The sequence below is a fragment of the Squalius cephalus genome, assembly GCF_949319135.1.
Source record: "Squalius cephalus genome assembly, chromosome: 15".
NCBI lineage: Eukaryota > Metazoa > Chordata > Actinopteri > Cypriniformes > Leuciscidae > Squalius > Squalius cephalus.
The window spans coordinates 17,541,333-17,559,269 of NC_137136.1; the positions used below are offsets into that span (position 1 = coordinate 17,541,333).

General features: G+C 37.3%; 1 protein-coding gene across 4 annotated transcripts; it reads right to left on the reverse strand.

Moving 5' to 3' along the window:
- Positions 1-541: 541 nt before the first annotated feature.
- Positions 542-17,377, reverse strand: LOC307172795 (ras-related protein Rab-13). 4 transcript variants are annotated; one of them, XM_079895411.1, is made up of 20 exons: positions 16,803-17,374; positions 16,160-16,220; positions 15,612-15,672; positions 15,358-15,435; positions 14,819-14,908; positions 14,209-14,274; positions 13,896-13,946; positions 10,537-10,593; positions 10,333-10,440; positions 10,101-10,217; positions 8,360-8,467; positions 8,096-8,256; positions 7,659-7,758; positions 6,920-6,992; positions 6,429-6,705; positions 6,035-6,360; positions 5,709-5,777; positions 3,888-4,057; positions 2,895-3,029; positions 571-2,787 (listed from the first exon to the last, which is right to left on the reverse strand). In XM_079895411.1, the coding sequence occupies exons 1-20, from the start codon at positions 16,924-16,926 to the stop codon at positions 2,536-2,538; spliced, it is 2,484 nt and encodes an 827-aa protein (XP_079751537.1). In that variant the 5' UTR covers positions 16,927-17,374; the 3' UTR covers positions 571-2,535. The 4 variants fall into 4 exon arrangements, with proteins under 4 accessions (XP_079751535.1, XP_079751534.1, XP_079751537.1 ...); XM_079895409.1 differs by lacking the exons at positions 13,896-13,946; positions 14,209-14,274; positions 14,819-14,908; ... (2 more) ...; positions 16,160-16,220; positions 16,803-17,374 and adding an exon at positions 11,084-12,226 and having other exon boundaries at positions 542-2,787; positions 6,429-6,654; XM_079895408.1 differs by lacking the exons at positions 13,896-13,946; positions 14,209-14,274; positions 14,819-14,908; ... (2 more) ...; positions 16,160-16,220; positions 16,803-17,374 and adding an exon at positions 11,084-12,226 and having other exon boundaries at positions 542-2,787.
- Between the last annotated feature and the right edge of the window lie 560 nt (positions 17,378-17,937).

Consider the following 17,937-nt stretch of genomic DNA (forward strand, 5'->3'; position numbering starts at 1 on the left):
CAAGTGATGGAAGGTTCGGTTCATTTCTAAGAATCGGTTCTTTCAAACAGTTTCAAAGAACAGCGATTCTTCACGTCATGACGTAATTACACCATACGTGAACGTATCGTTCAGCCCAGGGTTTCCTAAACAGGAGTTCGGGAGTATGTAACAAATCGAATGTAACATTAAAATAAATTAATGGGGCTGCACGATTAATTGAAATAAAACTAAAAATCACGATTATTAAAGCAAATGATTGTGACCATTAACCGACATCAGAGAACTGAAAACATGCACAAATTAAGTTAATGAAATATTAACTTGAAAAATATGGGCATACTTTCAGCATATTTTACGTGTAAAAGGCTTTTTTACATTCTATGATAAAATGCTAAGCCAAGATTTGTGAACCAGTTCGACCGATTATTTAAAAAGATATGATTCAGGTCGACATCACCTCTCACCAGAGACTTTTACCTTTCAAACTAAATCTAAATGTATATTTTTCAGTGTTAAAAAAGTAGACACAACGCATGAAGAAATGACAGTGAAATTGATAAATGATTTTAAAACATTCCAAATCAATTTGATGTGTATACATTTATTCCTGTGTTCTTTTTTATATATTACATAACTTGCATTAAAAGTTCATTAAATAGAGCTGTTTTTAAATGTTCTTTTTAGGCATCATATTTACAGAACAACAGTTTTTCGTCAGTAAGTGAAGAGTGTTTTTTTTTGTTTGTTTTTTTCATAAATAGCCCATAAAATCATTAAATTAAAATATTCCACTGGGCCATAACATGTCAGTGTATGCAATAAAAGAGGTAGAATATCAAGCTCTTTTTCAGACTTGGTTTCAGTGCTTGAAAAAGTTGCAGAATGTGTGAGCGTAAGGTTCCGTGCATCAAAGTTATTTACATATATAACAATTGTATTAATGCATTATTAAGCAACATTGCTACTGATTCAAAGCCATTAGCATTCCAAAGCACTTCTAAACAATTGACAACTGCAATTATTCCTTTAGATGTACATCCATTTCTGAAGACAACAAAGTAGATACACCAGAAGTCCATGGCTGTCTTTCCAATGTATTATTCCCAAAGGGTCTAGAACGAAAAATCCTTGAATATATCAGTTTGACAGTGTTCATTGTCTCACTTCCAGTTCAGTTTTCATAGGTATCTTTCAAAATAAGGTCCCAACTTTTTTTAAAAGTTCAACTTTGACACAACTGTACAAGTATGTTTATTGCCAGATAATCATTTATATTATAAAATCCTAAATTCCCTCACACATTCTTTGCATTCTAGCTTTGTCACAAGCATGTTTGTGTATCTGTGTGTGTGTGTTGGTGCATTTGGTGTTCAGTCAAAAAGAGAAAACAAGCCTTCTCATTACATGCAGAGGCATTCTGTACGAAAGTATTATACAGACTGGGAAGCAAGACTCCACCATGAGAGACAGACAGATGAAAAAAAAAAAAAAAAGCTTCAAATGAATGCTCTTAGTTGTTTAAAAAACAAAAAAAACATGCACTTCTAAAAAAAAAAAGAAAAAAGAAAAAAAGCCAATGAATCCAAGTACATCATTGCTGCATCAACCTCAGCTGTTGAGACAACATGAGATTAAAAACAGCTATTTTAAATATGTAAGATGATGTTTGGATATATTTAGCTACGCTAACCAAAATGGCCAATTCATTAAAAGCATTTTGTGGCTGGTTACAACATTTGAGTGTGTGGTCAATCATGCATTTTGCATGTGCATGTTTGCAAGGCCGTATTCTTGATGCTGCTCTGATTTAAATTTTTAGGCTGGTCTGCCTCAGTGCTTAAAAAGGCAATTGTCAATGTTAAAATGATTGAGATTCACAGATTCACAATGTGAATTCCAGCACAGTTTCTAATGGTGAAAGAGTGCGAGGTTAGATATAAGTAGCGGAACATTTTATATCTGACAACTGTTTTATGACAGAAATGTTAAATGACTGACAGAAATATCAAATGAATCAAACTACTCTTTTTTTTGTCAAATTTCGCCATTTCGAATTGAAAAAATAGGCTGTATTATTTGCATGATTCATGTAACTAAATGTGATTAGAACAGAAACAATTAGCTGTTTTTAAATATTTGTTTAAGACAAGGTTATGGCCATGTATGTTTGTATTTGCATGAGTGCATTGTAATGAGCTGTGAAGATAAGAAGAGGTGTCAGAGGTGCTGCATTCTTTCCATATCCATGTAAACACAGTGAGCAAGAAAAAGAAGCACTAGATGGAACGAAAAAGAAATGAAAAAACAAAATGGAAGAGTTTGTCAGGCACAGAGAACAGTTGGTCTGAAGGGTTAAACTCACTTATATTGGGTGTAGTGTTCAGTCTTTTATTATGGTGAGAACAGCTAAAAACTTCATCAAGGGTAACTTCGCATAACCCTGTCTGCAAGATAAATTCCTCATCTCAAACCTATTTCCCACCTGTTATTCTTCCCTCAAATTTCCCCTCTGCCTATTCATGCAGTGATTTATTCCAGAATCCGTCGCCCATTTCAAAGGGCAGATTCTGAGTAAAGAGCCCCTGATGATCCGTGCGGCGGTGGGTGGAGCCTGCGCAGTGATGCGACTGATGTTGAGTTGAGGTCTCCGCAGCTACGCAGGTGGATTCCCCCGGCCCTTACAGGGTCATCATCGTGCCGACGGGCGTTATGGCGACTGTCGCTATGGGAGTGGTGGTGTCCACGGCAATGGTGGTGGACGTGCTGCTGCTGCCCCCTGTTGGCTCCCAGAGAGTTACGAAGCACCTTCGTAGAAACACAAACATGCGATGTGTTATTTTAGTACTAAACTGTACTATACAAAATTCCAGCTGAACTAAATGATTTTATTTATGGTATTGGCTATGTTTTACCTGCTCTAACGGCAGATTTCCCTCTCCTCCTGTCCTTCTTTTAGGCACCTGAGTACAGTTTCCAGCATGCTCAGTTGCAGGGGCCAAGTTACATTTGGATCTTTGCAGGAAACGTTGAACTAAAGTTCTGGTGACCTGAAATGAAAGGTGAAAAATTCTAATTGTGAACAGTGCAATACAAATTTGAATTGAATTGAAATAATTTATCTTCATGTTTATACATTTAACAATACAGTAATATAAGGAATGATTTATTTAGCGCTTTACTATGTACTACTGAAAGTGCTTTAAAATCGTATCTCCTCAACCACCACCAGTGTGCAGCATCCATCTGAATGATGTGACGGCAGCAGAGGTGTAAAGTCCAGGTTCAGAAAGTAAAAGTCCTCCTCAGTGTTTTGTCCCAATCACCTGGATTTGCTAATTAGCACCGTTTTTCAGCCAGGAGATAGAACTAATTAGTGAAATCAGTTCATGAGTGGAATAAACATATGGCAGGACTTGTACTTTCTTACCCCTGGACTTTACACCTCTGGACGGCAGCTACAGAACAGCGGCGCCAGTGAGTTCACCACACACCAGCTATAGGTGGAGAGGAGAGAGAGTGATAGAGCCAATTCAAATGAGGGGGATTATTAGGAGGCCATGATTGATAAAGGCCAATGAAGAGATTTTGGCCAGAACACTAGGGTTACTCCCCTACTCTTTCGAGAAGTGCAATGGGATTTTTAATGACCACAGAGAGTTGGGACCTCGGTTTGACGTCTTATCCGACGTGTCCCAATCACTTTACTGGGACCCACACAGACCACAGGGTGAGCAGCACCCCCTGTTGGCCTCACTAACACCTTTTCCAGCAGCAACCTTTCCCAGGAGGTCTACCATCCAGATACTGACCAGGCTCAACCCTGCTTACTGTAGCTTCAGTGGGCAACCAGTCTTGGGCTACAGGGTGATATGGCTGTAGGGGATCAGCATTTTTCGGGGTCTAACCTTGAGGTCTCCAAGTGAGCGTGCACAGTCTTTGGGTAAACGCAGCGAGGTGGCTGGAACCTGTTTTGAAGGCAACCGGCTACTTACAGCCTTAATGCTGCCCTTTCTGGGCAGGGAAGCAGAAAGGACCAGAGAGGAGCGAGGTAACAAACCAGCTCCAGACGAAACCCCTGGATGACACAAATAAACCAAAGCAAATTTAAATATGGGGGGTAAAGAGACAGATTAATAATAATAATAATAATGTAAAACAATTTTGTACATTATTAATAATAATGTAGAACAATAATAATATAAAATCCATTGCAATAAATTGAAATAATACATTGAAATAAATTTAATATTTAAGTTTCAGTAAATTTGTTTATCATTTAGCATTTTTGATTAGTTTAAAAAATATATATTTCTATTTAAATTTTATTTATTTTATTTTAATTAGTGCCAAGGCAACATTTCTAATTTTCGTTTCGTTTTTTTCATCAAATTATTTCAAATAATTATTTAACATTTAACACACATAACACATAACATTTAACATCTTTATTTTTAATAGTTTTATCTAACAATAACTAAGTAACTTTCTGTACATTTTAGTAATTTAAATATCTCTGGCCTTTAGAATTAAATGGATAGTTTGTTTCTATTGTACCTTAAAGAAATATCGCATGAGAAATTAACTCCCTTGCCTTGGATGGAGGTTTGCCGGCAAGTCTAAAATAGTTTTTATCTGCTCCATCCTTACAAATCAGGGATCTTTTAAAAAAATAAAATTATGCATGATGCATGTTTGCATGCAAACAGATGCATGTTTAGAACATTAGCATTCTTCAGAAGGATATGCAGTTTAGCAGACAAACCACATTCTTTTGTTATCATTATTTAGGAATGATAGCATTTATCAAACTTCCTTATTTATGTCATATCCATGTCTTGTTCAGTTTCGTTTTGTTTTCATTGTCACCATTCACCTGAGATCTAGTTCATTATTAGTTGTGGTTTCTAATTAGTTCACACCTGTTCCCTGTTCGGTTAATGATCTTCCTTTGTGAATATAAGCCCAGTGTTTCTTTTGTTCATTGTCTTGCTTTTACGTTTATGGTGGTTGTGTTTATTAAAGTTTATTTGTATTGATAATCGTAATCCTGCGTCACACATCTTCTTTGTTAGGTCATGTTGCTAAACAAGAATAGCTGCTGCTGAAGTGTAACTGTGGATGGTCATGCATTAACAAACTTGTGCTTTTGAGCTCCAAAACTTTTTCACAAGAAACTCAGTCTCAATAAATGGTCTTTTTAAAATGAAAGCAAGTGATGAGTTTTGAAACTTGAAATGAACTTGAAATTGTATTATTTCTCATGATATGAACCCTTTAAATTTACTAGAGATTGTTACATGTTTAAAAAATACATTTATTATGTGTTACCAGGGTTATTATCATTAACTTCAAGTATTTTAAACTTTAAAACAAAATTGTTAATTGAAATAAAGCTAAAATAAAATATAGATATTAGATTAAATAAGATAAGAAACATTTAAATAAAAAATTGAATAAGTTTAAGATGAAGCGCTACTATTACTAAGTGGAAATAAATAAAAACAAAAATAAATTAAACCTAAATATTAATATAAAAAAACGAATAAAACCACACAAAAAAAAAATATATAACTAAATTAATTAGAAAAAATTTAAATGAAAATGTAAAAATAAAAGCTAATTAAAATATTATATAAATAAAATTAGAATAACACTGTGTGCTACTCCTAATCATAATAATTGTACATAATAAACGTCTCTGTGACCTGAGAGTGCTAAACTATTACCAGTTTCAGATGAGGTCTGCGATCCCCCCTCACTGACTCCTTTACTGCCTCCTAAGAGACTGAAATCACCTGAGGATAGAAGAGCACATGCAAAAACACACGTGACGTCAGACGCTTTACAAGTAATGTGCATTACGTAATCAGATTACTTTTTTGATGTAACAAATACTTACATAAATGTATAAATGTACACATTAATATTTAAGTTACAAGTATTAAAAAAAGTAACACAAAGTTTGGTAAAAAAAAAAAGGTGGGAACAGACAAAATACATGTTTTCACATCAATCCCAAACAATGCAGTCTGTTACGTATGTATGTTTATACCAGTGTCAGTTGAAGAGCTAAGCCCTGGTTCACTGTGTGACCTCAAAAGGGGTAAGAACCCATCGCTGTCTTTCCGATCCCGTCCAATTTGCTCACGTAAGCATGGCCTCAGAAGGAGCAGTCCGGGCGTGTGGTCCGTGCGGTCTTCAGCAGGACCTGATAGGGCTGTGGTAGGTGGGTTGCGAAATGCGGATGAGGAGTCCCGTCGGGAGGGCGTGCAGGGCCGAACTCGGATTTCCGGGATAAAGGAATGCTGAGATCCCGCTAAGAACTCCAACTGAGAGCAGCTCCTAGCCAACAGAGCTTGACGCCTCAGCAATGGAGACCTATGGAGAAAATAATGAAGAAGTGGCTTTGTTTAGTGACTATTTTTAATGATTTAACTCTTTCCCACCTGTAGGTAGAGGTGTTGTATGAGCTGGGGGAGGAGCAGGAGTTCGATCTCTCGCCTCTGAAACAATGCCTGCCAGAAGGAGCGGCCACCATTCCCTCAGGATGCTGTGTGGAACGGAAGCTGGCGTACTCTCCCCCCTCCCCTCCCTCGCTGTCCCCCCGTGGTCGTGCCCGCACACCGACACCCACTTCCATGAGGCAGGAGTCCTCGGACGGGGAGCTGTCATCTGGAATATCCACAATCTCAGACATCAACAGAGAGCCACTGTCCATTGAAACTGAGAGAGAGAATATACAAAATGTGCACATATACACATGGATTCGATCATTCAATAGCATTCATACGCACTCAGCACACCAGTGAAAGAGTCGAGATGGAGGATGTTACATAAAAGATGGGATGTCTTGACAAAAATTGATCACAGAAGACACATTTGAAATGAACACATCTTAACACAAGGTGTAAACAGGGCCTGTTTCCTGAAGGCTCACCTTCACCACTGAAAGCCGTGGATGTTCCTCTCTCTCCAGACAGCTCAGCAGCTTGAGTGTCAAACACTGTGGCCTATAAATAGTGAGAGTGTCATCATGACCACAGTATTACAAGATAATGATGATGATTACAAAGCATGATAAAATATGAAATTTGGACTTAATATACACTACTACTCAAATGTTTTGGGTCAGTGAATTTTTTTTTTTTTTTTTTTAAATAAATTAATACATTTATTCAACAAATATACACTACTATTCAAATGTTTGGGGTCAGTGATTTTTTTTAATTTTTTTATTTTTTTAAATAAATTAATACTTTTATTCAACAAGAAAGCATTATATAAAAAATAATTTGTTCTCTCGGCACTCAAAGTGCTTTGCATATGGAAGGGGGAACCACCTCAACCACCACCAATGTGCAGCATCCACCTGGATGATGCAACGGCAGCCATATTGCGCCAGAACGCCCACCAGCTTATTGGTGGAGAGGAGACAGAGTGATGAAGCCAATCATTATATATGGGGATGATTAGGAGGCCATGATGATGGACATAAGCCAATGGGCAAGTTTGGCAAGTGATCAAAGATGAGTTAAAGGGGTAAAATTATTGACTACAGGGTGACTTTAAATTGTAATAATATTGCACAATATTGCAGTTTTTACAGTATTTTTGATTAAATAAATGTGGCCTTGTCGAGCATCGAGCAGACTTCTTTAAAAAAAAAAAAAAGGTACCTGACTAGAAGCCCTTTGACCCATCACTGCCTCATAAGGAGGAGGACAGTCAGTAGGGTACAGAGGCACTGGACTCTCCATTGATCCATTATACGTGACACTGCAGGTACACACAGAAAAACAAGGCATGAGAAAAAAAGAAAAGAAAAAAAAAGAAAAGGTGTAGGCTAGTTAAAATGAGCAGAATTATTGTTTATAGAAATATAAACAATTTTCAGAGTGATAAAGAACATTTACCTGAAAAAACTGAGAACCATTTAATGGAACAATACTCTACCAGAGCGTCTCTAGTATGTAAGCTTCATCACTAACATACTAAATACTATTTTAAAATGTTTATAAAGGTTTTCCTAAAAGTTTTGTTGGGTTAGGAGATTTTATTAGCTCAGTATGAAACAACCAAAATGATGGAAAACCAAATGCGAGTGTGTTTTCACCTCTGTGCATCGGTCTCAGAGCTGCAGGTGTATTCAGGAGGGTAGTAAGGTGGTGGGGGAATGGGTGGAACAAACTCCTCAAAGTCCATCATGTTACTGAGAAATGCATCCTGAGGAGTGGTGCATTCTGGGTTTACGGAACGGGAGCGATGAGGAGCCAGCTACAACAAACAAAGTTGGATGATAGAAACATGCTACATTGTAACATTATACTATTAGTAAACCTAGTGTTTCGGTGTAAAGATTTTGTGCATTTTGTCTCACTAAATGCAGCAGGTCCAGAGAGAAGATATGAATGCTGCAGGTGACCGTGGACAGAGTGCAGATAATGGTGGAGAGAATACTGAGACCACAGGCACTGAACAGCAAGTCCTGCACACACATATACAGTAATAGCATGGTTAAATTCATTCTTATTCAGGCACCTGAGCTATTTGTTTGATTTGGGGGTCAGGAAGCATCAAGTTAAAGGATGCCCATAAAAACCAAAAAAACTATGCTACTATACTCCACTTGCTTTTGGCCATCTCAGCGTACAGTCACACTTACTGTTGTGTGGCAAATTTTCACAGGCGAAATCCACATGATCAAGAATGTTGCAGGAGAGGGTGAAATATTTCCCCGAGCAGATTTCGAATCGGGTTGGTCAACCAAATTCGCTGTGTTGACCAATAAGAAAGCTGCTTGGTTTGAAAGTGACTAATATGTAAGTTCTGCTTCATACATTACTACACTATTGACAACAGACAATGGACCTTTATGCCTGCAAACTTTTGCTGAAATTTCGCTAATGTGACCACATCTTAAACATCTTAAACATTGGGTCTTGTTCACTAACCGTGCGTATGCATGAATTTGTGAGTGAAATGTGCGTACGAATGTCTTCATGAAAAAATCATTCAAATTGACTTTCAAAAAAATGTTTGCTGATAATTTACTCACCCCGATGTCATCCAAGACATCCATGTCTTTCTTTCTTCAGTCGAAAAGAAATTAAGGTTTTTGAGGAAAACATTCCAGGAATTTTCTACACAGAATGGACTTCAATGGCAGCCAACTATTCCAATGTTCAAAGAAGGTTCAAATGTCTGACTCAATGCAGATTCAAAGTCTCTACACGATCCCAGTCGAGAAATATGGGTCTTATCTCGCGAAACGATCGGTCATTTTCTAAAAAAAATAAATATATATATATATATATATATATACTTTTTAACCACAAATGCCCGTCTTGTACCATGAGATCTGAGATGCGCCACGTATTACGTCATCACGTTGGAAAGGTCACGTAAAAAATAAAAAGTAATAATAATAATAAATTAAAACAAAGATGTCGGACGATTTTGAAGTTGGAGGACTTCCCTACCTTTTTGAACCAGAGTACACAGACAAATAACTTTTAAAGATGACGTGGCACATGACCTTTCCAACGTGATGACGCAATGCATGGCACATCTCAGAGATGGTACACGTCTAGCATTTGTGGTTAAAAAGTATATATATATATATATATATTTTTTTTTTTTAGAAAATGACCGATCGTTTCGCGAGATAAGACCCATATTTCTCGACTGGGATCGTGTAGAGACTTTGAAGCTGCATTGAGTCAGACATTTGAACCTTCTTTGAACATTGGAATAGTTGGTTGCAGTTGAAGTCCATTCTGTGTAGAAAAATCCTGGAATGTTTTCCTCAAAAACCTTAATTTCTTTTTGACTGAAGAGAGAAAGACATGGATATCTTGGATGACATTGGGGTGAGTACATTATCAGCAAAAAAAAAATTTTTAAGTGAACTAATCCTTTAAGATAGTCTTACCTTAGTAATCTTCCTTAACTTGGGGGTCTCATTTTGTATTTCATTAAATTTAAAAAAAAATATATATATATTTTTAAAAGTCACTGAATCATTGCACTGACATAAAATTTTCCTTTGTTAAACTTTTCATTTGTGACTTGAAATGAAAAATTTGCTAAACTTGTTTACAATCTTAAAAAGCAGATACCTTGAGCTGGTGACGCACAGCGTGGCAATCTGAATGTTGGTAGAGCACTAGTGTCTCATCTTCTGTTGGAGAGCACGTCTGCTTTGGGTCACAGCAAAGACACAGGCGATTCTCCATCTGGAACAAACACATAGATAATAGACTATTTGAAGAGAAGAGAAGAGAAGAGAAGAGAAGAGAAGAGAAGAGAAGAGAAGAGAAGAGAAGAGAAGAGAAGAGAAGAGAAAACTACCTGACAGGTAACATAAGATTTGACCATCTGTGCATTCTGACATGACAGCATGGAACCAGCCAGACTGAGAATCACACACACTGCAGACAGCAGCATGAACAGCGACACCTGAACGAAACAAAAACAACATCACTGCAAAAACTAAAGAGGAGCAGACAAATGCACACACTCAAGACGTCATGTCGAGATGATGAAGGTACATACGACAAGAGTGAAGGGCCTCCTCCATGATATCACACCCACTACTCCTGATGCCACAACCTGTTCAACAGAGGAAAAAAGGTATAGATCAAGGGATAGATTTTATGTCTCTCACACAAATATATGTTAGATGGCTGCAGAAAAGACTTGGATTACAAAGCAAAAGTCCAATGGAGCAATTTATGTTCGTTTTTGCGGAGCCCCCTTCCCCCCTCCCCCTCTTTTTTTCTTTTTGGAGCTTGGCAGCCCCACACCTCAATTTCATTATATTGAAAAGAGTTGCCAGTATAAATCTACAGATTTTTTTTTCATATCAGATTGATCAGATAGATAGATAGATAGATAGATAGATAGATAGATAGATAGATAGATAGATAGATAGAAACAATATTCCATGTTTAGCCTAGTTTCTCATTATAATAGGAGTTAAAAAAAACTGCATCCATAATAATAATTATAATAATATAAACAGTACATTAAATATAGCATGATCCACTGCAGGACACTGCTGACATGTCATGCCAATATTAATATATTCAAAGAAACTTACGAAGAAGCCAGCCCAAAAAGGACAGGACTGTCTGACACGGGGTGATGAGGTGAAGGCCAGGCTTGTGAAGCTGAAGGCCAGCACCATGGCCCCAAGCGCAAGGTGACACAAGCCCAGGTACAGCAGCAGGCGTGCACTGGTCCTCCCAGACATTCCTCTGCGACTACCAGACAAAGCTCGAGACCCTGACATCGAGGCCACGCTACTGGAGTCCGACGGTGAAGGCATGATGGCTACTGAAATACCTCCTAAATTTTGGGACTATGTGACAGTTCAAAAGATATGAAATGAAGATACTTCTTTAATTATACAGTTAGGGTCTATATAGGGTCCTAAAGTGAATCCCACAGCTGTTAAAACTGAACTTGACACACTTATGTTGTGTTAACATTTATTCTTGGCGTGGTACATCTGCATTCTCCAATCCTTGATCTCGCTCGCTCCGTCGCCCACCTGCCGTCTCTCTCCCCCCGTCCCCGCGGCATTGCGGTACCCAGAGCCTTTAGCAGGCCGAGTGTCTGCCGCATCCGCAGGCCAGAGAAGCAGCTTTGGCCTTCTGGCTACTCCGCGGAGGAGGACGCGCGGAACAGGACTAAAGAAACAATCCCAGTCCAGCTCACATCGAAGTGTATCTTCCCCGGGTTTCCACTAGAGAGCCTCACATCCCCCGCCTGAGCTCGGAAGAGACGTCTCATGAAGCAGAACAGTATCGGGAGAGAAAAGGGAACGATCGACAAAAAAAGGAAATGAAATTTACGAGGACAAACTCGCTCACTCGCTATGTTGTTCCCATGATGCATCTGTTTGTTTTGTATAATAATTATAACGCCATGGTGTCCCTGTGAGGGAGTTTGATCCTAGATCCAGTCTCCCCGTTTTCCTCCCGCAGTCACGAGGACTCCCGTCCCGTCCGTATCCCGGACATGAGCATCACTACGTAATCGCGCCAGACTTGTAAGTGTCTAAGCTTACGTTGTTATTCACGCCTAATATATTTACGTCACGTAAACGTTATCCGATGCCATTTCAGCGTGACTCAGTTTTAGAAAGATAAAATAGGCAGCGCATTGTGGTAGCACGTGTCCCTAATATTTGTTCAATGCGGCACCGCATTCACCCAGCGCGAGGTGCTGATGCTGCACTGAAAAGGCGGTTGCTTGGCAACCTACTTCGACAGTCGCAACGGTTGGCGACCTTTCCGCGCATGCGCAAAATATATAGCTTTGCACTTGCATCGAAGAAGAGGTGAGAAATACGGGAGTGGCCAAAAGGGATGTCCGGCCCAGAAATGACATCTTCAATAAAACACGCCCAAATTGTCCATACATCATTTTTGGCCAGGATGTCATGCAAGGAAATAATGAAGAAGAAGAAAAAACAAGAGAAAACTCTACGAAATATTAATAACTGATTATGTTGAAGTGAATGTATGCTTTTTCCAGTGAGCTTTTTGTTTGTATGTCTTTTTGTTTTGTTTATGCTTTTTTTAACAGGTTTTTAAATAAAACCTGTAGCTGTTGCTTGCCTTTTTTTTGCTAAATAATTTTGTCATTCAAGTACCTTAACCAAATTTAGTGTTTTGTTTTTCCCTCATATTATATTTAAAGTATTTTATTTATTTAACTTGTAGGGTCATTAAAACCAAATATCCCCTCTGGACATCACTTTTGACCACAACTCTAAATAAAATGTTTATATTTGATATTCTATTCTATTACCAGTAAAAAGAAAAACTTTCACAAAATGTTGAACATTATTCACTTTATTAAAAGCAGTTCATTGTAAAATTTCTGAGAAATATGCTGTGTCAAAGAATATAAAAAGTGTAATAATGCAGAAAGACAGAAACTTGATGCAAAACCAAACATGCATTATGTCTGATCATAATCCCTTTGGAGAAACACACTGTGAATTTTCAGTAGAACATTATTATATTCCCATCCATAATCCATCAATTATTTTCTCACACAACTCATTTAACTTCCTAAATTCTCTTATCCATCCATTTTAAGCGTCTGTAAAAATGTAAGTTATTCACCTTTTATAGCAGCGACCATTCAAACCATTTGTCAGAAAGTGCAGATTAAATGTCAAACTGGACTATATTTTTGACAAAAAGAACTATCATGCCCATCTACACCTGAAATAATGCTGAAGTGAGCAAAACTAGGACTTGTGCAAGTAAAACCAACATTGTCACCACTGTAGCCTAGTCACTGTTTGTGTAGTGTGAAAATATAAACAGGAAATTTAAAAAAAGGTGATTTTCCTCTAACTACATGAAAGCTGTACCCTGTTTTATATATCATTTAATGTATTTCATATCTAACTACTGCCATCTTTCTTGGAAACCACTTCCTATTAGCATTCCATGTTCACTTTACAAAAAACATTCAGGAATTAAAGCAATTCTATGTGCGTGTGTATGCGTACAGTATGTGTGTGTAGTGAGAATGTCCTCTCGGTAAAGGCATATCTAAAGAAGAAGACATTTGGAGGACTTTTTCTCTGTGCTGGTGGTAATTTTAACCTCTCGGCCAGATGGACCCTGTAAAAACAGAAAATATATTAAATCTAATACAAGGCCTACAGCCTTGCAGCTTTGTTACAGTTCATGCTAATTTATTCTTTAGATCTGTCTGATAAAAACAAAAACTGGTGATACCAGTTGAGATGAAATCAAAAAATAAGTTTAGTACTTCAAAACTTTCAAAACTGATTGTGTGTTTGTTTCAGTATTAACATGTACAGACAATAAGCATAATTGTTCATTTTATCTATGTACACACACACACACACACTGGAAACTTACCGGCTTCTTATTTGACTTCAGCAAAATGTCTCGAGCAAGAGAAGCAAAAGACTATGGAGAGAAAGGTAAATCTTGTCAAAAAGTAGACCAATTATATCAAATTCAACATATTAAAATGCCAGATTTAGTATTTTTAAGGAAGCTTCTGCCACTGAAACTCATAAAAAATATCCATTTCAAAACAATCATTATATCGTACATTTGTAAGAACAACTGTCCCTATAAACAAATCATACTAATAAAAATAGCATTTCTTTGTTTGCCTGCTAATTTTTTTGCTAAGTGAACATATCATGAATCAGTCAATCCATACCTCCTCAACGTTGATGCTCGATTTTGCACTAGTCTCGAAAAATCGAATACCATGTTCCTTTGCAAGCTATAACGAAAGAAAAATGACAATAATGTTTATATGATAAAAATTATTTAAAGGGACAGTTCACCCAAAAATGAAAACTCTGTCATCATTTACTCACCCTCACGTTGTTCCAAACCTGTATGAAATTCTTTCTTCTGCTGAACACAAAAGAAGATATTTTGAAGAACATGGGTAACCAAACAGTTGATGGGTCCCACTAACTTCCATAGTATGAAAAAAAAAATACTATGGAAGGCAATGGCTAATGTCAACTGTTTGGTTACTGACATTCTTCATTCTATCTTCTTTTGTGTTCAGCAGAAGAAAAACCTCATACAGGTTTGGAACAACTTTTCATTTTTGGGTGAACCATGTAGTGCCAAATGTAACAAATTTTACATGTGGTAAATGGTGATATGTTTGTATGTTATAAAGCATGATATGCACATGCTGTAAATCAAAAGTCATTCAAAGCACCAACAAAACCCCTTGTACACACTTGGATGGACAAAGAAAGGCATCTTTTCTCAAACCACATACTGGTAGTGTGTATGACAGCACTCACCTTCTCACCCACCTCCGTTGACACTTTCCGCTTGGCCTCGATATCACACTTGTTACCCAGTAACATCCGACTTACACCTGCGGATGCATTCTGGGAAACACAGAAAATAAGCATGTGCTCACTTCCTTATTTTCGTCAAAACTGAGACTTGTTTTAACAAAAGGCCCCATGTATTTTTAGTGTGTCTCTGTTCTGGTAACCTGTGCAGGATCTGCTTCCTATGGCATCTTATAAAGAACTGAAACTCACATTTAATAAAGCCCGTTTCATTTTATATGCTTTTCTGGAGGTTGACAGAAAAATCTGATTATAATCACTGTGTACGATAGTAAGAATTGTTATGCTGTAGATAAAAATTAAAAAACACCCAAAACAATACACCTTAGATTTTATTAGATTCGTTTTCCTAACAAAATGAGTCAAGTGGTCCAAACTAATCAGGGATGGGACAGAGAAATATGTTAAAGGTAATATGTCGACCTTTACTTATAAAACTCCTATAATGACTGACCGATTTTTTTTTCATATTTCTCTCTTACTTCTTTGATGCCCTTCATCCAGTTCTGAATATTCTCAAAGGATTTTTCATCAGTGATGTCATACACAAGGATGATGCCCTGAAAGAGATGATCAAAATAAAACACCATTAACATTATGTGTATGATTTGCCATATCTAAATAACTGTCAAATTTATCTTGGTTTCGCAATAATCACATTATGTAAGTTTATGGCTATTTAAGATGTAGGACCAAGAAGATTAGTTTATGTTAACATTTGTGTTTATTGTCTCACCATGGCCCCTCTGTAGTATGCAGTAGTGATGGTCTTAAACCTCTCCTGTCCCGCTGTGTCCCTAGCAAATAAAACCAGTTGCACACATAAGACATTTTAGCAGTCAGAAAGCTTGTCAGTAAAAAAAAAACTATGTGACTTATGTGACAACAATCGCATCTGGCATGTTTAATATACATATTTTATAGCAACTGGACTCTGTACTTCCGGCTGTCACTGCCGTTGCACATTAATGACTTTACTGAGTCAGGTCTGGGACTGGGACTAAACTCAACCAGACTCCACCTTTGGCACATTTACACCAAACATACTGTTTTAACAGCCAGCTGTCAAACAGAAACACACTGAAGATTTCTTGTGTACATAACACTGCCACCATATTTACCCAGACATTCTGTACACATGTAAAGAATTTCAGCTGAATAGACTTGAATAACTTTTAACTTAGATTTATCAAACAAACAGGACTAAAAAAAAAAAAACATTTATAATATTAAATTTGCATGTGTATTTAATTTTTATATAATATCATGTTGATTTTTTTTTACCAGACTTGCAGTTTAACTTTCTTCCCCTCAACCTCAATAGTCTTCACTTTAAAGTCAATACCTAGGGGGAAAAAAAAAGAAGAAAAAAGGAAATGGATAAACAGGAGGGGCAGAAAGGAAGGATGGACATGTTTTAACCCCAAGAGGCTCAATAAAAGTGGACTAATGAATATGTTTGCTACATTCAGAAACACATGAGCAGGCATAATGAGATACAATCACTGCTCTAATGGTTTAATAAACACCCTGGTTTGTTTTTCAGTGAATTAGGAGGGAGGGAGGGGGTCTTTGAAGATCTGGGTGAATGCACTAAATGCCATGGAGGATGGCCTCCATCTGATGCAGAAATGAAGGGGGTGTAACTCGTGGACGTGAGATTGGGAAAATGAGATACAGAGAAGGACAGGCTGTGGCTGGCAGAAATAAAGTAGCGCGAGCGGTCCGGAAATGCAATCAGGGAGGAGGATGATCCGCAGGACTGATTGAGTTGGGAAGAGGCTGGAATGAAATGACGTTTAGACTAGTACTGACATGAACAAACACTTGGGGTAGCACTTGCTTTGCAAGGTAGAAACTGAGCAGTAGAGCGAAATATCTTGCCATATCAAACAGTATTACAAACAGTTTCATTGTGTATACTTACCGATGGTTGATATGTACGTTGAATTAAAATTGTCTTCTGCGAAACGGATGATCAGACAGGTCTTGCCAACACCACTATCGCCAATAAGCAATAATTTAAAGAGGAAGTCGTATTTCTTTGCCATTGCTCGTTTCGCCTATAAAGCTTTAATCACGTTTCAAAAGACTCCCGTTTTTGTCAACAGTCACGCGCAGCGTTTTAAAATCCTTCCGACTGAAAAGTGTCCTCGTTTGAAACTTCATGGGTTTTCTTTCCTTGGAAAACCGTCACCGGTAAACTCAGTTTTGCTTTGTTGCCTTTGTCCGTCCGGATAAGAGGTAAGAATCCCAATAAAGTAGAAAAGTTTTCTCACAGCCCTTTTTCAGTGCGGATGCCACGCATTTTCCATTTCTGGCTACGCTGCGCTAGTTTTCTCTCTCGTACGATATACTTAAAGGTATTCATCCATACATAGACAACAGCAGACTTTTTTTTTCTCCCTAAACTTTCCCTTGCCCAAGTTCCCAAAAGCTGACGTCGAGGGAGGGAGAGGTTTAATAAAGCACTGCTGACGAGAACCGATTGCAGCGTCTATCAACAGGGGGCGCCAATGGCACACAAGATGCTGAAACGAAGCACCCGTTTTGGTCTGTTTGTGACGTTGTCAAAATATTTAAACAAGCTCAATATATATATATATATATATATATATATATATATATATATATATATATATATATATATATATATATATATATATATATATATATATATATATATATATATATAAAGAATTATTATTTTTAATAATATTATTTTTTATGTTATTTTAAAAAGTGTTAAATAGTTTTTTTTTATTTATTGTACATGTAATAAAATGTACTTTTAATACATACCATCATCTATGATGGGGTAAGTGGGTCTAGGCTCCTCAGATGAAATTTTCTCCAAAAACACACTACCCTCTGCATCACAGACAAGTCCCGACTAAAATGCATTGAGCTGTCTTAATTGAATGCAACTTGCACTGACATATCTGAAAATATGTCAGTGCCATTGTTTTGTCTCAAGATTTTTTTTTCTAAGGCACATTTATAAAAGCTACTTAACGTAACTTTTCTAAGCACTGTACTGAAACAAGTTGTTTTGCATATAG

Coding starts and splice junctions, on each gene's coding strand:
- LOC307172795 (XM_079895411.1), bottom strand. CDS start 16,926: ATGGCAAAGAAATACGACTTCCTCTTTAAATTATTGCTTATTGGCGAT. Junction 6,361..6,428: donor TACAACACCTCTACCTACAG/GTGGGAAAGAGT, acceptor TTTTCTCCATAG/GTCTCCATTGCTGAGGCGTC. Junction 2,788..2,894: donor GAAATCTGCCGTTAGAGCAG/GTAAAACATAGC, acceptor GTTTCTACGAAG/GTGCTTCGTAACTCTCTGGG.